At 37.7% G+C, this 24,976-nt stretch overlaps 1 protein-coding gene across 1 annotated transcript; it reads left to right on the top strand.

Annotated features, from left to right (window-relative positions):
• Window positions 1-191: 191 nt before the first annotated feature.
• sicily (NADH dehydrogenase (ubiquinone) complex I, assembly factor 6 homolog sicily) lies at window positions 192-23,752 on the top strand. The gene is made up of 7 exons (XM_076179468.1): window positions 192-494; window positions 12,353-12,452; window positions 18,948-19,070; window positions 20,526-20,685; window positions 21,104-21,231; window positions 21,556-21,663; window positions 22,548-23,752. Exons 1-7 carry the CDS (start codon window positions 325-327, stop codon window positions 22,731-22,733), a joined length of 975 nt encoding a protein of 324 aa, XP_076035583.1. The 5' UTR covers window positions 192-324; the 3' UTR covers window positions 22,734-23,752.
• The last annotated feature ends 1,224 nt before the right edge of the window (window positions 23,753-24,976 follow it).

The raw sequence follows: 24,976 nt of genomic DNA on the forward strand, positions 1-24,976 counted from the left end.
TCGGTTAAAACTCGAAAGGCACTGTTACCAACTCTTCATCCTTGACTACTGACACGCACCCAACTCGTTACCATCGTTCATAATTTCTCTGAGAGAGATATCTAGAAATCGAAAGTGTCTCTAAAACCATGAAATAATCAAAATTCCATGAATATTACACCGAAATCTCCACTATTTTTTATGGCAGAAGATAAAACAAATCGAATCTATCATCTTCAAGTTTGACACTTCAAAGCAGTGTTTCGTAATTACTGAAACGAGCGAAAACGTACGAGAATCAACAACAGTAGGTTGGTAAACCTGATTTCCCATGATGTAATAAACATGGCCATCTCTTGGAGGACGACTGTGACAGCTGGAAAAATAAGAAACCGGCCCACAAATCTAAACAGAATGATCATAAGATATAACATGCAACGTCCACTGGGTAGAAGCATGGCGAGTAAAACCCAAAAACCTCTCGACAGTTGTGATTATTGTGTCAATATTGTAAGGTGAGTGGGGTTGCACCGTTTGACCTCTTGCTCCAGGCGAAGTACAGATCAGGTCAAGTGAGGCTGTGATAACGGTCAATAAGGTCACCATTTGGTGTTGGCTCAAAGCAGGATCAAACTATAAGAGAATTAAATCAGGGTTCATAGTCGCCTGCCAGTACACAAGTAGAGCGTGATCCCGATTTAATGAATTGTGGTCAATGACCTTTGCTCTTATGTATAACTTTGCAAATGATGATTATGATGATGATAGTTTAATCAACTTTAAACCAAGATACAATAAGGCTTTATGTGATGGCTGGGTATGATATTGTGATAGATATGAAGTTATGGGACATTTATGTTAACATGTAATCAATGCCAATGGGGAATGCATGATAAATAGGTTAATATATGAACCGAAGGGTTTATTTTGAAGGGATTTTAGTTATCATTGAGTAATATGGGATTTGAGGCTTTATAAAGTTAGTAATGAAATCAGGATGAAATAAAAAGGGTGGCCAATATTGGTGGAAACCCATTTTGTAATAAGTTGTAGAAGGGTGGGAAGAAAATACCAAGAAAGTCTAAAATATTTGCATCATAAATAGAAAATGTGTGTCTATATAAAATTTTGTCATGTTGATAATGAAATCTTACTTTCTAAAAGGTGAACATTTTCCTCAGGTGTATTATTTTCTTTTTCCACATGTAAAACTTTACATTTGTTTGCTATATGCTCCTTAAAGATTTTTTTATTATCGTATTACTCTCAGTAGAAAATCACTGCAACCAAATAATGAAAATAGTTTTACTGCTGTTGACGGCAAAATACAAATCTAAGTGGAGCTACACATTAGATACTGAAGTGGAGGATGTGTAGGTCATGCTCGCCAAAACACCGAAAAGAATTTGCCAAGTACATAGTAGTTGTAGGGATACATAGCACCCATGATGAGCAGTTTATTGTTATCATTTTGTATCAGTGTATTGTAGTGGTATGCCTTTAATGCAGGAAAGTAAAAATTTATCTTTTAAATGTCACTTTAGTTGTAATAAATGCCACCTTTAACCTGTAGATAGAGGGAATTCTTCTTATATATTTAATCTAGCAGTAATTTTTTAGAAGTGCATACCTATGCAATATAGCAATAGAAAATAAAAAAATTATAAATTATAATACATCAATGTAATATATGTTTTTCATGACAAATCAATAATAGAAAAAGTTGCTAAAGTGATATACTAACAAATGGAGCCACAACGACTGCATGATATGCCATTTTTGTTTTGATAGATACGAAGGACAAAGAAATTAAAGTATGATCAATTTGTCTAACCTAACCTAACCTGCATTTAGTAATAGGGTACCTATAATTCTAGAAGTCATCAGGATTGTTGTTGTCATCAAGGATGTTGATGGCCAGTTTGGGCATTCAGTCAGACTGCAGGGTGTAAAAGAGTTTCGTAGCTTGAAGAAAAGCATGAAGCTCAGCTCTGAAGCACAGTTTTAAAAAATGTGTAGTGTGGTGACATCATGAGAGGACATCCATTACACAATGTCAATACCATCGTCAAATTGACATTGATGGGACAGGGCATGTAACATGGCATCTCAAACCTGTTGTTGCAACTCCATTCAGTAGTGACTAGTGTATAGGTTTAATTTTTTTTCCACCAAGAAAACATAGATAACATTGATATATTATAATTTACAAAATTAATATTTTATTTTCTATTGCTCTATTGCATAGGTGTGCATTTCTAAAAAAAAAAAAAAATACCCATCTAGCTGACCCCTTCTCCATACTAACCCCCCATTGTCATAACCTCAATTCAGGATTATGGATATATTTTGTCTAGGGACCTTATTTAGTAATGTGTCCCCCCTTTGATTATTTAAGACTAGTTTTGATGTCCTTCCCCCACCATGTACGCGCACACACACACACACACACACTTTCAACGAACGGACGGCTTGACGAACGCTCTGAAGAAAAGTGCAGATTGAGGATACCAACGCAAAGAGAAGTGCCTTTTTGTATTTGCAGGGGGGGGGGACTTGCTCGTGAGGTAGTGGGAAAGTAAGGAAAGAGGAGAGGGGGAGGGATTACTGGGGAAATGGAAGGTAATGAGGATGTGGAGGACTTGGCCCAGGCAGACGGGCGGAAGGTCAACATGAAACGACCACCGGATGACGAAATGGCAAATAAAAATGTAAAGATTAGAAGTATAGAGAGCCGAAATACAGTAGAAAGTGACGAGAATATGTTCCAGGGATTTAAAGAGGGTGGGGGGGACACAACCCCCCCCAGACTGATAAGACTAGAGGAGAGAGTTGATAAGGTGATCGAGGACTTGGAACGTAAGTTAGGTAATGTAGGCTCCATTCTCCAAAGAATTGAAAGATTGGAACAACTAGAGAAGGCTCACAGAAACTTAACTGAAGAAGTAGAGGACCTAAAAAGACAGTTAGGAAATGTAAAGGAGGAGAATGAGAAATTGAAGAAGAATAGTAATGAAAACAGTGAGAAAATAGCTACAGAAGCTAAAAATTGGAGAATAACTCAAGAAGGGAATTAGGTTTCATTCACTGACATAGTCAAACAGCAATTGAAAGAACATAATGAAGACTCAGTTATTAAAGTGATGAGACAGAAGGAGAATATAGTAAGAGAATTAGCTGACAAAAAGAAATGTATAATTATATTAGGAATGGAAGAGAAACATAACCCAGATAGAACCGCAAGAATCAAGGAGGAAAATGAAAGGGTAAGCAGTTTATTAAAATTAGTCCAGGAAGATGAACCAGAAATTATAAAGGAAATTGAGGAAAAATTCAGACTCGGAAAATATAGTACAGATAAGACCAGACCAATTAAGATTAAATTCAGGTCACAAACAACGGCAGAGAAAATTCTATCCAAGACAGGGAAACTAGCAACAAATGATCAATATAAAAAGGTATGGATAAAAAGAGAAATGAATAAGGAGGAAAGAGAGGCAGAAAAGCAGAAAAGAATTGAAGCTAAGGCAAAAAACGAGGAAAGAACGGAGTCAGAGAAAGAGAGATTCTATTGGAGAGTAGTGAACATGAAAATAAAGCAGTTCGACATACTAAAGAAAAACATAAGGGAAACAGAGAACACAATGGAAGTGGCAGAAAACTAAGAGTGTCTTACACAAATATAGATGGATTGATAACAGGATTGAATGAACTGAATGATTATTTGAAAGAAAAAGAACCGGACATAATGGGAATTGTAGAAACAAAATTAAAAGGCCCACTACCACCCAACAGTGTAGGACATGATACATACAATTATTGGATTAGAAACAGAGAGAAAAAACAAGGGGGTGGAGTTATGTTCCTGACAAAGAAGGATATAAACGTGAAAGGTGTCATATATGGAAAGAATACAGTAGAGATGATTATGATAGAAGTGGAAGACCGAGATAAGAAGAGCAGAAAATTTGTGATCAACTATGTGCCTCCGAAAACAGCCTCATGGGAGGAGAATGAACATAAAAGTATGTTAGAGGACACAAAGATAGCATTAACTAAAATAATGGAAGACGGAGGAAGAATAGTTATGATGGGCGACTTTAATTGCAAAGAAATCTGCTGGGAAGAAATGACAGTAAAGAGTGGTGATGACTCATGGGGAAATGCTCTACTTGAGATGATTACTGACCATTCAATGACACAATGGATACAAGAGAACACTAGGTATAGAAATGAAGAAGAACCATCGAGGCTAGACTTAATAATTACATCTGAACCTAGAATAGTGGACAAGATTGAATATAAAACACCAATAGGTAAAAGTGACCACATATTGATTGAACTGGAACTTAATGAAGAAAAATATATGAAAAGAAATGAACAATATAGAAAAGGAAGAATGATGTATGAAAAAACAAACTTTGATAAAATAAGAGAATTCTTCCAACAAGAAAACTGGGAAGAAATATACAAAGAAGAAACATCAGTGGAAGAGAAATGGAATATTTTGACAAAAATTTACAAAGAAGGAGTGGAAAAGTATGTCCCAAGACAAAAACAAGAAAAAGAATATGTAAAATGCTGGTACAACAAAAGTTGTAGGGAGTTAAAAGACAAAAGAGACAAAGCCTGGACCGGATGGAAAAAAGACAGAAGACCTGAAAAATGGAAAATATATACTGGTTATAGAAATGAATATGTACAAAAGTGCAGAGAGGAAAAAAGAAAATATGAAAAAGATGTTATAGAAAAGTGTAAAGATCAACCAAAACTATTCTACAGATTTGTAAACAATAAACTGAAAAACAAACAAGACTTGGAGAAATTAAGACAAGGGGGAGTTGAATACACTGAGGAAATGGAAATGGCAGAAATTATGAACAAACATTTTAAATCAGTGTTTACAAGGGAAAATATACAACCTGAAGAGATTGAGTGGAAGGAAAAAGTCCCCCCTATGGAAGAAATAGAAGTAACGAAGAATGAAATATTGACACACTTGGGTAATTTTGATGTCAGAAAATCGCATGGGCCAGATGAAATAGCAAACTGGATTCTGAAAGAATGTAGGAATGAACTGGCAGACAAAATACATAGCATAATAAGCAGTTCCTTAAAAGAAGGAAAAGTTCCAGAAGATTGGAAAAAAGCAAATATAGTACCTATATATAAAGGAGGAAATAAAGAAGAACCTACCAACTATAGACCAGTCTCTCTAACAAGTACAATAGCAAAAATATGTGAAAGAATTATCAAAAGTAGATGGGTAAAATACTTGGAAAAAAACAACGTACTAAATCCAAGGCAATTTGGATTCAGACAAGGACGATCATGCGTCACCAATTTAATATGTTTCTATTCAAGGCTAATAGATATAATACAAGAAAGAGATGGATGGGCTGATTGTGCATTTCTAGACCTAAAAAAAGCTTTTGACAAAGTACCACATAAGAAGTTGCTTAAGAAATTAGAATATGAAGGAGGAATACAAGGTAAATTGCTAAATTGGATGGAAGACTTTTTGCAAGAAAGAAAAATGCGAGTAGTGATAAGAGATCAGCACTCAAAATGGAATGAAGTAATAAGCGGTGTCCCGCAGGGAACAGTTCTGGCCCCAATAATGTTTGCTATATATATTAATGATATGGATGAAGGAATTGAAAGCTATATGAGCTTCTTTGCAGATGATGCAAAATTACTGAAAAGAGTGAAAACTGAAGAAGATTGTGAATCACTACAGAGAGATCTAAATAAAGTACAAGAATGGAGTAGGAAGTGGGAGATGGAGTTCAATACAAAAAAGTGTAGTATAATGGAATTTGGAAAAAGCAAAAACAGAATAACAGGATCATATAATTTGGGAGAAGAAGGAATAAAAAGAGTAGAAAATGAGAGGGACCTGGGAGTCATTGTTATGAATAATATGTCACCTGAGAAACATATAAATAAGATTTTTGGAGAAACTTATAATTTAATAAGAACAATCAAAGTGGCATTTACATACCTGGATGAAGAAATGGTGAGGAAAATCCTAGTCACCCTGATAAGACCAAGATTGGAATATGCAGCAACGATATGGTCACCAAGTACAAAAAAAATGTATAAAAAAACTTGAAAGAATACAAAGAGCAATTACTAAACTGGCACCAACACTCTCAAAACTATCATATGAAGAGAGACTACAAAAACTTAAACTACAGACACTAGAGCAAAGAAGAGAGAGAGGAGATTTGATAGCTATTTACAGAATCATGAAAGGCATAGAAATTACTGATAGAGAGAATCTGATAAAATGGGATGACAGAAATACAAGAGGACACGGAAAGAAAATAAAAAAAGACAACTATAGAAGAGATTTGAAAAAGAACAGCTTTCCTCACAGAGCAATAGACAGTTGGAACAAGTTAGATGAGAAAGTGGTGTGTGCAAAAACAATACATGAATTTAAAAATAGTTTAGATAAAATGAGATATGAAGACGGGACCTCACGAGCATAGCTCCCCTTCCCGTAAAATACAACTAGGTAAATACACCCAGTACAAAAAAAAAAAAAAAAAGAGAGAGAGAGATTGGAGAGTACTGGATCTGAGGCTGAGAGAATGATACATCAGAAAAAAGGAAACATAAAACAAAAAAGAGAAGAAAATAAAAAAATAAAAATGGCATACACAAACATGGATGGTATGATTTCTGGAATATATGAACTAAACAACTATCTCTTAATAGAGAAACCTGACATAATGGGAATTGTGGAGACAAAATTGAAAGTTCCTATATCATCAAGTATGGTGAGACAAGGTCTATACAACTATTGGGCAAAAACAGAACTGATAATATATCATCAAGTATGGTGAGACAAGGTCTATACAACTATTGTGCAAAAACAGAACTGATAAACAGGGGGGAAGAGTCATGTTATTGACTAGAAAGGGCTTAAATGTTAAAAAGATAACAGAAGGAAAACAATGATTATGATTAAAGTTATAAATAGTAATATGAAAAGTAGAAAATTTATAGTAGTATATGTGCCCTCAAAAACACAGGCTTGGTCTGATAGTGATCATTCCAAATTACTGGAAGACACAAAGAATGCATTATTGGAGTTACTGATAGATGGAGGAAACACAGTAATTAACTTAACACAAAGGAAATAAATTGGGGAAACACTCTTCTGGGTGTGACCATTGGTTATACAATGACTCAATGGGTCAAGGAAAATGCCTGATATAGAAACAATGAAGACCATCAAGACTAGACTTGATATTCACATCTGAGCCTGAAATTGTGGACAAAATGAATTACAAGACACCAATTGGAAAGAGTGACCACATACTAATAGAGTTCGAACTAAAAGAACAAAATGATGTAAGAAGAAATGAGAAACTTAGAGAAGGAAGATTAATTTACAACAAAATGGACTTTGTTAAACCTAGAACATTTTTTCAAAATGTGAAAAATTTTCAAATGAAGAAACAAAGATGGAAGAGAAATGGAACATATTAAAAGAAAAATACTAGGAGGGAACAGATAAATATGTACCAAAGAAGAAACAAAAAAGGGTTTACATAAAGTGTTGTTATAACAAAAAGTGTAGTAATGCTTAAGATAGAAGAGACAAAGCAAGGAAAAGATGGAAAAAAGAAAAAAAAAACAATTGGCAAACATACATCAATCTGAGAGACAAATATGTAGATATTTGCAGGGAAGAAAAAAGAAACTACAGAAAAGATATAATATATATATGCAAAGACCAACTTAAACTATTTTACAGATATGTAAATGATAAACTTAAAGACAAACATTAAATAATGAAACTGTGTGAAGGAAGCAAAGAATATATAGATGATGTAAAAATGGCTGAAGTTATGATCAGGCATTTTAGGTCTATATTTACAATTGAAAGCTCACAAATTTGGGATGAAGAACAGCGAGGAAGATTCCAGAAATGAAAGAAATAAGGGACCAAATAAAAAACCTTGACATCAGAAAGTCACACAGGCCAGATGTAATTGCAAACTGGATATTGAGAGAATGTATAGATGAACTAATGAACAAAATACACAAGATAATTGACTTCTCTTTTAAAGAAAGAAAAGTACCACAAGATTGGAAAAATGCAAATATTGTACCAATATTCAAAGGAGGAGACAAAGGAAATCCAATAAACTATAGACCAGTATCCCTTACAAGCACAGTAGCAAAAATATGCAAAAAGTTATTAGGAATAAATGGATTAACACTTGGAAGAAATAATATAAGAAATAGATGGATGGGAAGATTACGCTTTTTTGGATTTACAAAAGGCTTTTGACAAAGTACCACATGAAAAGTACTAAGAAAAATTTAAATAATGGGTGGAATACAAGGGAAGTTATTGGAATGGATGAAAGATTTCTTGAACAGAAGAAAAATGAGGGTGGAACTTAGAGACAAGAACTCAAATTGGGAAGTTATGATTAGTGGAGTCCCCCAAGGCTCTGTATTGGCTCCAATAATGTTTACTAGTTATATAAATTACATGGATGAAGGTGTCGAAAGTTATATGAACTTCTTTGCAGATGATGTGAAACTATTAAAGAGAGTAAGTACAGAGGAAGACTGCAAATCTTTTCAAGAAGACTTGGACAAAGTCTGGAAATGGAGTCAAAAGTGTGAAGTAAACTTTAACATTAAGAAATATAGTATAATGGATTTTAGAAAAAGCAAAAATAGGATATTGTGTCAATATAGAATTGGCACAAAGAAAGTAAAAAAAAGTAAACTCAGAAAGAGACCTAGGAGTAATTATCTCAAATGGCATGACACCAGAAAAACATGTCAACAAATTAGTTGGAGAAACTTTTAACTTATTAAGATCAATGAAAGTAGCCTTTGACCACATGGATGAAGAAATGGTAAAGAAAATACTAGTTACACTGATAAGACCAAAATTGGAGTACACTGCAACACTATGGACACACAGTTCTAAAAAAAATAAAATAAATAAGTGCAATGACAAAGATGGCACCAACACTCTCCAATTTGACATATGAACAAAGATTGGATAAACTAAATCTATCAATCCTGGAACAAAGAAGAGAAAGAGGTGATTTGATAACCATCTACAGAATTATGAAAGGGATGGAAATTCTTGATAGAGACAACTTACTAAAGTGGGACAGAAGAAATACAAGAGGACATGAGAAGAAACTTAGACAGTTACAGAAGAGATCTGAATAAAAAATAGCTTCCCACAGAGAGTGATGGATATCTGGAACAAACTGAATGAGTAAACAGTGATTGCTAAAACTATACAAGATTTTAAGAACAAATTGGATGCAGAAAGATACAAAAGTGGGTCACTGTGACCATAGCTCTCTTACCAGACTTTCTCTGTAGTGATTCACAGTCTTCCTCTGTACTTTCTTTAGTAATTTTGTCACATCTGCAAAGAAATTCATATAACATTCTACACCTTCATCCATGTTATTTATATATATGGCAAACATTGGAGCCAATACAGAACCTTGTGGATGACCAAGGATGAGATGGATGGAAAGGGTAAAAAGGGCATTGGGAAAGAGGGGGATGTCTGTTGAGGAAGGAAGGGATGAAACAGAAGATAGGGGTGAGTGGAGAATGGTTTTGTGTGGATGATGTATGGAAGGGAGTGGGTGGGAGGTGGGGGGGGCTTAATTGGGTGGTTATGTATGAATGATATTTTGATCCAGCCCAAAGGAATTTCTCCCCATCTTCTCTTTTTCCACATGAGGGGACAGAGAGAGGGGGTCACCAATTAAATGAAGTAGCCTTGCTGTGTATGTGCTGTGTCTTGCTGCATCTTCTGACCCAGGGCAGTGAGCGAGATACAAGGCTGACCAGTTATCCAGGAGGAGCCATGAAAAGAGGGAGGGCTGGTGAATGGGAGTGGAGTTTGTGTGGATGAAATGGGAGGGAGTGAAATTATGCCTTTTGACTTTGGCTATCTCCTTTGTAAGGGGGTAAAAGCCCTTGGTATTTGTATGTATACTTAGATCCACAGAGATGTGGAAGATAAAGAAATTGTTGGCATAGTGGATTCAGCACCAAAACAAGAAAAATGTTCCCATTAGCATGGTCATTATACAGGCTAAGGCTGTAAGCCTGTGCAAGGATGTGCTGGGTGAGAACAAGGAAGACAAAGGCGAGACTTTCCAAGGCTGTACTAGCTGTTTTTCGAATTTCAAGCAGTGCTACAGATTCCACAACTTGAAGATGACTAGGGAAGCTGCCTCTGTCAATGTAGCAGCTGCCAATATGCATCCAGCTACCCTCAAGACCATCATGAAGGAAGGTGGCTACACCATCAAGCAGATTTTTAATATAGATGAGACTGGTCTATATTAGAAAAAACTGCCTGGTAGGATATACATCTCGGTAGAGGAGTCAAAAACACCTGGACTCAAGGCCTCCAAGGATTGCCTTACTCTTTTATTGGGTGCCAATGCTGAGGGGGATTACAAGCTGAAGCCTGTCCTTGTCTTCCACTCCAAAAGCCCATGAGCTTTAAAGGTAAGAACCATGATTATAAGTCATGAAAGCTTGAAAAATTGTTACATATATGGTCCAGTTAGAGATTGTAAGCTTGTTTTCTGTTCTACACCAAAAAAGAAAATCTCAACAACCCATGATTAATGGTAAACTAATTTTACTCTTCCTTGTGTCTTCACAGGGCTACATCAACAGTTCCCCCCCCATGTTATTGGTACTCCAACCATAAAAGGTGGATGACTGGCAGCATATTCAAGGACTACTTCAGGAAACTGGAGAAAAAACTTGAACTGTACTGTGAGAGGGAAGAACTGACATTCAAAATTCTCCTAATCTTGGACCATGCCCTCAGCCATCTGCCATCTGTAGAAGATGTCTCCAGCAACATTTAGCTTGATTTTTGCCAACAAACACTACTTCTTTACTTCAATGGAGTATGGAAAAATCTTTGTCCTCAATTGGTCCAAGATTTTACCAGGTTTGACATTCAAGCAGAAGTGCTTGAAACAAACCTAGAATGTCTTGCGAAGGCTAGGCAAGCTGAGTTTGAGCAAATTGAAGAAAAAATACATTGTTGAACTCTTAGAGTCACACAGTGTGGACCTAACTAATGAAGAATTGTTGGAGAGGGTGAAGCACCAAACAGCAGAGTTAGAGGCATCAAAAACACGGTCTGTATCAGAAACCCCGGAGCCTGAGAGAGTTTTAACAAAAAAGATCTACAAGAAGCACTCACTTCAATAAGGGAAGGACTTGACATACTCGAGGCCAAGGATCCTAATGTAGACAGAAGTGCAACAGAAGCGCGAAAAGTGATGGCAGAATTAAACTGCTACAAAATAATGTTAGCTCAGAAGAAAAAGATGACTACGCAAAACAAAATTGATCAATTCTTCCAAAAGAAGATCGTAGAAGTACAGGAGTAGGGAGAAGAGGGAGACATGACTGAGGAAGGAGAGCAAGGTGAGGAGGGAGAGCAGGATGAAGATTTGTCAGGCAATGACCAGTGATGTATCAACAAAGTGATGGTGAGTGTGAGGACATGTTTTTGTTGTGTTAGTGACTTATAAATGTAATGTAGCAATTCTTTCTGTAGAAAACTTTAACTTAAAGGAGTTATCTCTGTCGGTGAAGTATAAATTAAAATAAAGTAAAGTGTGTTTTTGTTGTTTCCGTGACCTACTGATGTATCAATAATATGTTTTTTAAGGTTATAGTAACAAAATCCCTAAAACAAGCAGACTTTCCCAGTGGCCAAGAACGTAACCTCCCTATTACTATTGTTTCCTATGGGAAAATTATGTTTAAATAACGCAATTTTGAATAAAGCGACATCTCCAGGAACGTAACTCTCGCGTTAATCGAGAGTTGACTATATGAATACATATATATATATATATATATATATATATATATATATATATATATATATATATATATATATATATATATATATATATATATGTGTGTGTGTGTATATATATTATCCCTTCCCTACCAAGAGGGTGCGTGAATGAAATAACCTGGCATTAGAGAATAAAATTGTCTGCAAGGAGTTGACTATATATATATATATATATATATATATATATATATATATATATATATATATATATATATATATATATATATATATATGTGTGTGTGTGTGTATATATATTATCCCTTCCCTACCAAGAGGGTGCGTGAATGAAATAACCTGGCATTAGAGAATAAAATTGACTGCAAGGAGTTAATTTAACTGAGGTGAAACATATTTAGAGTTTGTTATGTTGGGGCTGAGAATATGGATAAACAAACAACTATCTTGTTTTTTCTTTTCTTTTTTTCAATAAGTGTAAGCTTTTAATATTTTGTTTTTCAGACAAACTGATCATGAAAATTTTCTGGCAACTCTGCTTTTACCACAGCAGGCTCGGCAGGCTACGTTTGCTTTGCGGGCATTGAACAGTGAAGTTGCACAGGTAAGATTTTCTTGTATACTTTAAAACGTAATTAAGAAGTGATTGATTGGTTTGATACATCATGAGGCCCCCCTCTCAGAGAGGGTTCAGATGGTGTCATTTTATTAGAAATATAGCTTGTACTATAGTGGTTTGCACACTTTATGAATTCATTGGTTTACATGATATTGTCTGAAAGAAAACAGATAAACTACACTAAAAACATTAAGAACTGGATGCACTGAAACCTTATCAGTAGAAATTTTACATTGAGAAACCAAAATATCCCCGCATAGTAGCACCTGAAAATAATAGAATGCAGTCATGCCAGTGTGGTTCTTGGTTGTAGGAGGGCCTGAAATATTGGAGTTTTTGTCCAGCTGTAGAAGTTGGCTGTTCAATCTTGTGTATTACTTTGATTCATGGTAGTCTGGGGTGAGGGGTATCACTGATGATTTCTAAGGGGAAGCTGCCATTCTATTTTGTCTCAGCCACAGTTCCAGTTTGTCAAGGAATATCTGTTTTTAATAGTTGTTGTGTCTGTGCTCTGCTGAGTTATGATTGAAAGGTCATTTGCATAGGTGAGAGTTTTGATATTATGCTCAGAATTTGGTCTGGAGAAGACACTTATGAATGTTCCAAATATATACTGCAGTAATGGGCATGCAGTATCAGTACATTGGGGTCTCTGTATAGTGTATTGAATGAACAGATTAAATAACAAAGGTTTTCCAAGATTTATATGAGAAGATATGCCAAGGTCATTTCCCCCTTACAAGGGAGGTAGCCAAAAAACAAGGGCATAAAATCCACTCCCACCCATTCCAACCCCACATACTCCAGTCCCTTTCACCCTCCTCTCTCCCTCTTATCTTGGCTCCTCCTGGACGATGGGTCATCCCTGCATCTCACCCACTGCCCTGGGTCAGAAGCAGTGTCGCAAGACACAGCACATCCACGGCAAGGCTGTTTCATTAAATTGGCAACCTGCCCCCACCCCTCTCCATCCCCTCATGCAGAAAAAGAGAAGATGGGGAAATCCCTTCAGGCTGCATCAAATTATTTTTTCACACATACTCCCTCACCCCCATCCCCCACCCACTCCCTTTCATGCATCACAGTATCATCCATACACAGCCATTCTTCATTCACCCCTATCTTCTGTCTTCTCTTTTCCTCAACAGACATTCCCCTCTTTCCCAATGCCCCTTTTACCCTATCCATCCATCTCATCCTTGGTCACCCCCTCATGTTCACTCCTTCCTCTGCCTTCCACACCTCTTTTACTGATATCTCTTCACCCATTCTTTCCATGTGTCCAAACCATTCTAGTACTCTTTCATCAACCCTATCCCCCAACTCCCTTTCCACCCCCATTCTCCTCCTCACCTCCTTGTTTCTCACTCTATCCAGCCTAGTAACCCATATCATACTTCTCAGACACCTCATCTCAAACACATTCAAATTCTTCCTCTCTTATGTTCTATATTTCTGCCCCATACATTGCTGTCAGAACAATCACTCCTTCATACAATCTCATTTTAGCATCCGTTCCCAAATGTCTATTTCTCATTTCTCATGAAATAAGAAGATAAAATTTAAAAAATATCCCTGAGCAAGTTGTATTTGCTGTTTGATATATATATATATATATATATATATATATATATATATATAAATATATATGTATATATATTTTTTATTTTATTTTTTTTTTTTTTATATATATGTGGAGTCATAGTGGTGCTTGGGATGAATTTACACAATCTGATTAGGGAATAGGTCTCTAGAATGTGTATACTGTAGATACTTGTGAATTCAATTTATGAATTGTTGCATCGTCAATACATAGTAATGTTTTTTTTTTTTTGTTTTTTTTTAATAATAAAAAAATAAAAAAAAATAAAAAAAACATTACTATGTATTGACGATGCAACAATTCATAAATTGAATTCACAAGTATCTACAGTATACACATTCTAGAGACCTATTCCCTAATCAGATTGTGTAAATTCATCCCAAGCACCACTATGACTCCACATATATAAAAAAAAAAATATATATATATATATATATATATATATATTTGGTTTGTAATTGTGACATTAAACCATCTATCTCTATACCAAGGGTTTTTTCTCCCCAGTAGAGAAGTAGCCAAATCAGAAGGCAAGTACTCACTCCCATCCACCACCCTTTCCTGCCTCTCATCTTAGCTCCTAATGGATGACAGGTCATCCTTGTATCCAGCCCACTGCCTTGGATCAGAAGCAATGCAACAAGATACAGCTTATCCACAGCAAGGCCGCTTCACTTAATCAGTGACCCCCCCCCATCCCTTAATGCAGAAAAAAAATATATGGAGAAACCCCTCCTCACCTTGTTTCTCACTCTATCCAACCTAGTAACCTCTGTCATACTTCTCAGGCACTTCATCTCAAACACATTCAAACTCCTCTCTTATGTTCCATGTTTCTGCCCCATACAGTGCTGTCAGCACAATCATTCCTTCATACAATCTCTTATTAGCATCCATTCCCAAATGTCTATTTCTCATTATACTTTTTAACCCCCCAAGGCATTTACTTGCTTCTCTCAATCTACATTCTACCTCCACCTCCACTCCACCCTTTCCTGCCACATTCACACCCAAGTATCTAAACCTATCCATTTCCTCCATTCTCTCTCCCTTAATACTTCCAGTCTGCTGCCACTTTCTCTCCTTGTACATCTCATCACCTTACTTTTACCCACATTTATCTTCAACTTACTTCTGTTACACACATTCCAAACTCTGTCACTATCTTCCTCAGTCCCACCTCTGATCCTGCCACAAGTGCAGTGTTGTCAGCAAACAACAACTGGCTTATCTCCCACTTTTTTCCATTTTCTTTAACCATCACCAATCCCTGACCTATTACCTCTTGCACCACCTCATCTTTGTACAAATTGAACAGCCATGGCAACATAACACATCTCTGGTGAAGTCCCACTTTTACTTCAAACCATTCACCCTCTCCATTTCTAATTCTAACACAGGCTCTACTACTCTTGTAAAAGCTCTTGACTAATCTTAATAGTTTTCCTCCTATCCCATATATCTGCAATACCTCCCACTGTGCCTTCCTGTCTACCTTGTCATAAGCCTTTTCCAAATCCATAAAGGCCCCAAAAAAATATCCTTACCTTTTCCTAAAGTTTTCTCACATATCTGTTTAAACACAAAAATATGATCCACACAGCCCCTACCTGTCCTAAACCCACACTGTTCCCCACTAATTACTCCCTCTGTTCATCTCCTAATCGTCTCAATCAAGACCCTCCCATAAGCCTTCCCAACTACACTCAACAAACTGATCCCTCTGAAATTACTACATTCACACTTGTCCCCATTTCCTATGTAGAGTGGAACTGTACAGGCACTCCTCCATTCCTCTGGCACTCTACCCTCTCTTAAACAAACATTAAACAACCTCACCAGCCAGTCCACCATCACTGTACCTCCCATTTTTAGACATTCTGCATGACGCCCATCCAACCCAGGTGCCTTACCTGCTTTCATCATCTTAACAACTGCCTTCACCTCATCTTTCCTTATTATTTATCTTCCATTTTCCTCACTCATCACTCTCATTTTCTTAGCGCTTCCCACTGCAACTACCTTTCCCTCCCAATCCTTATTTAGCAACTCCCTGAAATACTTTGTCCATCTTCCTCTTACTGCCTTCTCTTCCATTATCATCTTTCCATTTACATCTTTTACCTTTTCTTCTCTTCTTGATTCGCCACCTTTTCCTCTCTTAATTTCTTTCCAAAATATCTTTTTATTACTTTCAAATTTTTCTGTCATACCCTTACCCCATTTTACATCTGCTCTCCTCTTTGCCTCCTTTATCTTTTGCTTTACTTCTCTTTTCTTTGTACCTCTCATATGCTTCTCATCCTATTTTGTAACCAATCTGTGAATGCTTGACTCTCTTCTACACCCTTCTTTGCTTCCTCATCCCACCTCTCACTACCCTTCTATTTCCTCCCGTCTTCCTTGTTCCACACACCATCTTTGCACACCGTATGACTCCCTCCTTGAATCATCCCCATTCCTCCACTCCTAGTTCTACTATATCCTTCACTTTCACTCCTCAGCTTCTTGTACTCCTTTTCCTTTTTTCTCATTTAAGCTGTTTACTTTAAGCATCTCCCTATCTTCTGTCCTTTTCCTCTTTCTCCATCTATCCTCCACTCTCAACTTACCTTCCAAAAAATTATCTGATATTTCCCCACTCTCTCCCCTTAAAACATGTACATCCTTAACTCTTCCTACTATACTCCTGGTTATCACTATATAGTTCATAAATGCTCTATCTACCACCCTTCCATCCACCACCCTCTTCCATTTGCACTTATGTTAGACTTTTTCCTGAACACTGTATTTGGTATCATCAGCTCTCTAGACTCATCTCCACCATCACCTCTCCATTATGATTTTTTCCTGGAACTCCACACTACCCAACCACTCCATCTATTGGTTCATTTCCTACCCTAGCATTTAGGTCTCCCAATACCACTACATTGACCCTCTAAGCACTCATTTAAATCTATCCAAAAAGCCTCCCTTTCCTTTACACTCTTCTCACTAGTAGGCCCATGTGCACTTACAAAAACCCACATCTCCCCAGTTTCACCTTCATACACATTAACCCCTTCCATACGGTGCTGCATACGTAGGCAGCATGAGGAGCAAGTGGATATGCGAGGCTGCCATATTGGCGTCTTGATTATATTTATTGTAGTTGCCCCTGTGTAATTACATACTCTCTAAACTGTCTTCATCACATTTTCTATGGTTATAAAAATTCACAGGTGAAAGAGAGAATGATCGATTTAAGCGGTGACTATATTTTATGATGCGAGTAGTATTACGACACATCGTACGTCTGGCAGATAATGCTGCCCGCGAGATTTTGGCCCGTACTGAAGAGGTTAACCTTGAAGAAACCTCCTTCCACTCCACCACATGTTTACCCATCTCTTCACATACTATTATAGCCACCCCATCTCTTCCTTGTCCTCTCTTCACTCTTGACACCCAACTACACTCCCAAACTCAAACTCACCCCTCCATTTCAACTTAGTTTCACTTAATGCCAACACATCCATCTTTCTTCTCACAAACATACTGCCTATCTCTTCCCTTTTACTCTCATCTGTATCACATCCATGTACATTAAAGACCCAAACCTTAGGATTCTGGTTGGAAAACCCCTCGCAGACCCTCTTATGTTTTTTCTACAGTGAGAAGGATGCCCAGTCCTATCCCTGTCCCAGTTTTGTTGCCTTTTATGATTCATGTGGGAACATTTCATGGCATTATTCTTTTCCCCCACCACAGGGTTTGGCAAAATAAGAAAATGAATATTCAGAGAAGTGATACAGGACAGTAACATGTGGGAACAGCTTTATGGAAGGACAGTTACAACATAGTAAAGTATCATTTCTCCATGAATAGGGATTTTCTTTACCACAGACAAAATGAAGTGTGGCTCTGGTCTGTAGGGGCACCCCATATAGACCCTAAAGTATCAGCTGTATGCTACTGAGCAGCTTTTAACTCTACATAAATATGTTCACTATTTAATGGCAAAGATTGAGAGAATACAAAGAGGAGCCAGCAAATTGATTCCAAGCCTTGCAGACAAACCGTATGTGGAGAAACTGAGCTTTGTACTTGTATACATGCCAAAGGCTCTCTCCTCCACTCCATCTACAATAACCAAATAAACACTCTACCTGTCTCAGCACCTTGCATCCCCTGTCACTGCTCAGGGGATATGAGGTGCACTTCAACTGTGGTGGGCAAGGAATTGGGTGTGTGTATAAAATCACAGCATTACCCATAGATTGGACCATATACAAGCTCCCACACCCTGTTTTGCCTCAACTCTTCACATGAAAAACTTACAGAGAGGGAAATTCCTAGTCCTTGTGCTCCATTCCATTGAACCACCTTCTCAGACATGCATGGGAACATGGAGGTTCCATTCTTATACCCCTATCACAGGAGCAATAGAATTTGCAGAGGTAATTGAACTCCTGCAAAAAGGGATGCTCACTAGAAGAGCTGGTTTGAGCCTCACTACTTGTGGTGGAGGTCGAGGTGATGCCAGTTTGAACCCTGCCACCAGCAAGTTGGATCAAGGGCATTGCTCATTAAATTCCACACCACAAGTGTTTTGTAAGGGGCATTCCAAAAGTTGTCTCACTTCTAAGAGAAACTGTTTCTTGACATCACTTGTAACGGAGATTGAGATGATGGCACTTCAAGTCTGCCACCAGCGAGTTGGACCAAGGTCATGGTTCATTAATTTCCATGTTGCAAAGTCCTCTGCAAGGAGCACCATCCTAGCTTCCTGATAGGGGAGTTTATAATGTTAAACTGAATCAATCACTGAAAGGTGTACATAAATTACAATTAGATAAATTTCTCCAGTACCTACCAAGTTCCTTTTGGTGTTTCAGGTCCGGGATATGACGACAGAGAAGTTAACTGGTCTGATGAGGCTTCAGTTTTGGCGTGATACCCTGGAAAAGATCTATGCAGGACAGGCCCCCAGGCAGCCTATTGCAATGGAACTACAAAAGGTATAGTAGATTATTGTACAGTATCTCTGTAATTGTAGAACAATGTGCAGGAAAGGAACTTTGCTACCAACTTCAAACCATATATATTTGTTGCCATGGATTTGCCATGCACAAGACTCAAAGGAACTCTACTTATAGGTACAACCCAAGACTTACAACACCAAAAATGTTCTATTTTGCAAGTTGTTTGATCACACAAGGACAAAATTACAAATATACTATTGCCATTACCTCTAAAAACATGAAAAAAAAGATCATCTCGCACATGGTTGGCATCATGACTGTATCCTCTTAAAAATTAACCATGTTCCACCTTACCTGAGGCTGATGTGAATCCTCAAAATACTTGCTAATTACTTAAAACTGACAGCATCAGCCTCTAAACAAAATGTTCCATGATCCTGGACCTAGCACATAATATTCATATTACATTCACACCTCACAGAAAATCCTCAGAACAAAACAGTTATTAACCCCTTCCATACGGCGCCGCACACGTAGGCGTCATGGGGAGCGAGTGTATTCGCGAGGCTGCCATATCGGCGTCTTGATTATATTGATTGTAGTCGCCCCTCCATAATGACATTTTCTAATTCTTTTGTAATCGCATTTTCTATGGTTATCAAAATTCACGGGTGAAGAGAGAACGATCGATATAAGCGGTGACTATATTTTATGATGCGAGTATTATTACGACACGTCGTACGGCTGGCATTGGCTGCTGCCACCGAGATCTAAGTCCATGACGCCTACGTGTGCGGCACCGTATGGAAGGGGTTAATACTCTGAGAATGCAAAAAAGATTGCTTTATTGCTAGTTCAATCTTTTGACCTTAGAAATCCAACCAATTACAAAAATGATTAGTTTCCCACATTTAGACCATGCTGTTTTTGCATGATCTCTGGGTCTCATTAAAGACATTGACAGATTAAGAAAAATCAGCAATGAGCTACAAATATTAAGAAGACAATTTAGAAGTTGTCTACAATTTTCTTGGATGTTTACTGACCAAGCTGGTTAGGATGTTGCTACTTGCGTCAAAGGTTGAGCTAATGGCAGTTCATACCCTGCTGCCACCAAATTGAACCAAGGACATGGCTCATTAAATTCCACACTACAAAGTCCTTTGTAAGGGGCACCGTCCTAGCCTCCTGCCAGGGGGAGTTTGCAACATTAAACCAAATCAGTCAATCAATCAAACTTTGATTTTTTAACTTATTTTCCTTACAAAAAAGGGGAAGGCCTTGATAGTATTAGAATTGAGATTATTTTCATGTTAAATCTATCAATCCATTGCCCCTGGCCTCCCTTGCAACTTTCATGTTCATATTGATGAATTAAAAAAAAAAAAAAAAAAAAATCGGATCAAGATTTTGTCTAGAATTAGAAAAAAAAAATAGTTTTGCTAACAACATAGTCAACATGTAGGTATTTATCAGTCAGTCAATCAACAGGCAGTCCAGCGCCACAAATTATCTCGTCGATGGTTGAATCAACTGGTTGACAGCCGAGAGGATCGGATGGATGATCATCCCTTTACCAGTGTAGCAGCCATTGAGGACTATGCTGAGAAGTCCAATAGTGCCCTCTACTTCCTTATATTACAGAGTCTTGGTAAGTTGAGTGTTAAGACTGACCTAATCTGTTTAAGTATACCTAATAGTAGATAAGATTAAAACCAAGACATTTGACCCCTATGCGAAATTTACCTCCTTGTGTTAAGCAACTCCTCAGATTTTGTTCTGGCTAATAGCAGACAAATTTATTCAGCCATGGGGAGAGGGGGCAGATTAAGAAGAAAATTGATCTCGGTCAGTTGAGATTCCATTTTCTTGCATGTTTACCTCTTGGGTAATTAGAAAATATAAGGGGTTAATGAGGGTAGGTACCATAACACAGATTTCACATATGGATTAATTTAGTATGTTTTGTGAAATGTATATCATCACTGAACAAGCATTTTATCTACAAGATCATATGAAATACTAAAACTGTTGTATACCTAATGTGTCCAATTTTGCTTATTTTTGAGGTGTGCAGAATGTGCAGGCTGACCATGCAGCAAGTCACCTGGGCAAGGCTGAGGGCATAGCACGTATCATTAGAGGTGTACCCCATCTTGCTAACAAGCGCCAAGTCATTCTTCCCATAGATATCCTGGTGAGTCATGGTTGAAACATAGGAAAACATCTCACAGTTCTTTGGTTGAAAGTAAATTTTATGATCTGAGTTATTCAGACCAGTTATATGTTTTAGAAAGTTTGTACTGACCCATGATGAACAGTTTAATTTTGCAGCAGAATACATTTTGAACAAAGTAGGGGCTTGGTCAGTGAAGGCGAGTTAGAGTGAGCAAAAGGGTGTTGAGAGAGTTAGGATACACTAGCTCCTCATACACACGTTTTCAAATACTACAAAATTAATATAAGCTACCATAGTGTGCTCATATTTGTGTCAGTGGTTTCCTTTGTTGTGTCATTTCAGATTCGGCACAGAGTGTCTCAGGAAGACCTCATGAGGGGAAAACGAGAGCAGAAGATCAAAGATGTCATGTATGACATTGCTAGTGTTGCACATCAGCACCTAGAACATGTAAGAACAAATAGTTTCTAAAAGAGTTGGTATAACACAAGGTCGTCTGTGACCATCACCATGAGGCACTGAAATATTATCAACACAGAATTAGTGTAGAGATTTATATCATCTGCTCAGGATGTATGGACCATACAGGGTACACTGAATATCTAATACTACACTGTCCAACACAGTAGAGACAGTAATACATCTATTTGTATACCAATAGGCTTCTTCCATCTTATAAGGGAGGTAGCTAATACATACATAATGCCAAAGATACTCCAACACACACACACACACACACACACACCAATTTCATAAAGGAGGTGGCTAGCCTGGGTGTGTACCCATCCAACACACATTTGTTTTTCCCTGTATTTTAGCTCCTTAAGAATGAAGGGTCATCACTGCCCCCAACCCACTGCCTGAGTTAGTAGCAATGTAGCAAGACAGTAAGATATATACACATATACCTCCCTTACAAGGGAGATAGCTAAAAAACAAAGGCATAAAATCCACACCCACCCATTCCATCCCCACATACTCCACTCCCATTCACCCCCCCTCCCTACTGCTTATCTTGGCTCCTCCTGGATGATGGGTCATCCCTGCATCATGCCCACAGCTGGTGTGACTTTGAGCCAAATGAGGGACCATTGGTAACACTTGGGGTCATGGATTCTAAAGGAGAACCAAACTAACTCATTGACCTATTGATCTGGTGTTAATTTGGGTATGCATGTTTGCTAGTGATGAATTCATAAACATATTGTGAATGTGGCAGTATGTGTATTTTTCTTCTTCTTCTTCTTCTTCTTCCTTTTCCTCTCCAAGTTGAGTGGCTTACGCTGACCCATCAATAACAAATTTGTAAACTGAAATATGTTTTTCTCCTTCAGGCCAGAAGCTTAACAAAAGATGTCCCAAAGGAGGCTCGAGTAGCATTATTGCCAGCTGTGGGAGTGTCTGCTTTCTTGAAGACACTCCAGAAGGCTGACTTTGATGTCTTTCATCCACAGCTACAACTCCGAAACAGCTGGTTACCCCTCACGCTCTGGTGGACCAAGACGAAAAATTCGTACTGACAAATGTAGAATACAATTTTAGTGGTTACCTGATAGTTGTTGGTTGTACATGACTGTCTTCAACATTTACCCATCTCCTGTGATTTTTCCGTAGTTCATAGTGACTTCAAACTCAGCTCATGATAATCCCAAGTGTATTCCACAATATTAAAAGATTCAAGGGTAGATATCTAAATTGAACCAAAAATACTCAGAGAGATGGGACCCCAAGAGGCTAACTCAGGTAGGTAATCAGAATTGTGAATTTTGTTCAAATGTACACAAAATAATTGTGCTAAAGGATAGTAAAATTTTGATGCATTTGCGTACGTCATATCATATAAGATGCTCCCTACCCTCACATTTAATACCTTAAATGAATGAAGTACAAGCATTTGCTTTTCTGGTCCTGTTTGGGTCAAGAAAGGTAGACCTTGTTATTGTATATGATTGCCACAATGTGTCATTAGGACTTGGCAAGTTAAAGGCACAGAGAAACAAACCAGAAGGAAGATTTTAGCTCCATGATAGGACCTGTAAAAATTGCAATAAACTTAATAAATATGGCTGCTGATGTAAACAAATATCAAACATCAACATTATTATCTGCATCTGAAAGCAGATCTGATGAATTTTTGTGTGTGCTGAAGAAATGTACAAATATGGTTGTGTGATTCAATTCAGTAACATCACAAACTCCCCCTCTCGAAGAGGGATAGGACAATGCCTCCTTGTGGAGGAATGCTTTATATATTTGTAAATATCTGCATTTGTATTAAAATCAAAAGAAAATTATGCTTGAGAGTTCTTTTAACTTGTTTAGTAAGATAAAAGGTAAATGATTGACAGGTGGGAAGAAAATATTACAAAAAGAGAATATTACAGTACCAAAAGTGTTGTTTATTCCATAATCTATTATTATTATTTATTTAGTTTTATTTATTTAGTTTTTCAATCTAATTTCTTCTTGACCAAGGTGACAACAATATCAAAATCTCGTATACAACAGGGCTCACTCAGGGTAGCAGACTGGGAAACAATGGGAATAGGAATATAATGAACATGTGTCTATTGGCTCCTTCCACTTTTTACTGCCTAGCAATGCAATCAGGAAATAAATACTAATATATCATGTAGTTTTGTTCCAGTTAGAAATGTATTCAAATGTGGAGCTAAAATGAGAGGGAGGAAAGGGTGGTGGATGGGAGTGGAATGGGTGGTGGAGGGTATGTGTATTTTGACTTGGCTACCTCCCTTGTAAGGGGGAAAAAACTTGGTATATAGATCCAAATATGAACATTTTAATTGTGGAAATGGTAAAAGTGGAGTGGTTGGTGAGCAGCGTTCCCTCGAAGCTGTGTGCACATATTTTACAAATAGTGCACATAGAGAAAAAATGTGCACACACAAGGTTTTCAAATGATATTAAGATCCATTCAATAAAGAAGTTCCACCCAAATATCAACTTATAAATTCTCCAAAAATATGGTAACTTGCCAACCAAACCAATAATTGCTTTGGTGGAGGTAATATGGAATACAATCTTACAAATTGTGCGTATTTGCTTAAATGATCAGATGATGACTGGCATGGATGTGCACATACTTTTCAGAGAAGGCAAAGTTTGCACACAAGTAAATTTCTGCACACATACATACATACATACATATACCAAGGCTTTTTCCCCCTTACAAGGGAGGTAGCCAAAAAGGAAAAGGCATAAAATCATTCCCACCCATTCCATCCCTGAATACGCTCCACACCCCTCCACCCTCCCTCTCAATCGTAGCACCTACCGGATGATGGGTCATCCCTGCACCTTGTCCACTGCCCTGGGTCAGAAGCAGTGTTGCAAGACACAGCACATCCACAGCAAGGCCACTTCATTAAATCGGCGACCCCCCCCCTCTCCGTCCCCCCATGCATAAAGGAGAAGACAGGGAGAAATCCCTTTGGGCTGCGTCAAAAATTGCTCGCACATACTACCTCACCCCCGATCCCCCCGCCCATTCTACCTCATGCATCACAACATCATCCATATGCAACCATTCTCCATTCACCCGTCTTCTGTCCTCTCCCGTCCTTCCTCAACAGACATTCCCCTCTTCCCCAAAGCCCCCTTCACCCCATCCATCCACCTCATCCTAGGACGTCCCTTCACGTTCACTCCCTCCACATCTGCCTTCCATACCTCTTTTACTAGTCTTTCTTCACTCATTCTTTCCATGTGTCCAAACCATCCTAATACTCTTTCATCAATCCTG

Source organism: Oratosquilla oratoria, chromosome 42 (assembly GCF_046742065.1).
Source record: "Oratosquilla oratoria isolate Oo_2021 chromosome 42, ASM4674206v1, whole genome shotgun sequence".
Lineage (NCBI taxonomy): Eukaryota > Metazoa > Arthropoda > Malacostraca > Stomatopoda > Squillidae > Oratosquilla > Oratosquilla oratoria.

What these genes read in the sequence shown, in the direction of transcription:
- sicily (XM_076179468.1), top strand. Translation starts at nt 325, where the DNA reads ATGGCCATCTCTTGGAGGACGACTGTGACAGCTGGAAAAATAAGAAAC. An exon ending in CCTTATATTACAGAGTCTTG is followed by an intron (nt 20,686 to 21,103) that starts GTAAGTTGAGTG and finishes CTTATTTTTGAG; the next exon opens with GTGTGCAGAATGTGCAGGCT. An exon ending in TTCTTCCCATAGATATCCTG is followed by an intron (nt 21,232 to 21,555) that starts GTGAGTCATGGT and finishes GTGTCATTTCAG; the next exon opens with ATTCGGCACAGAGTGTCTCA.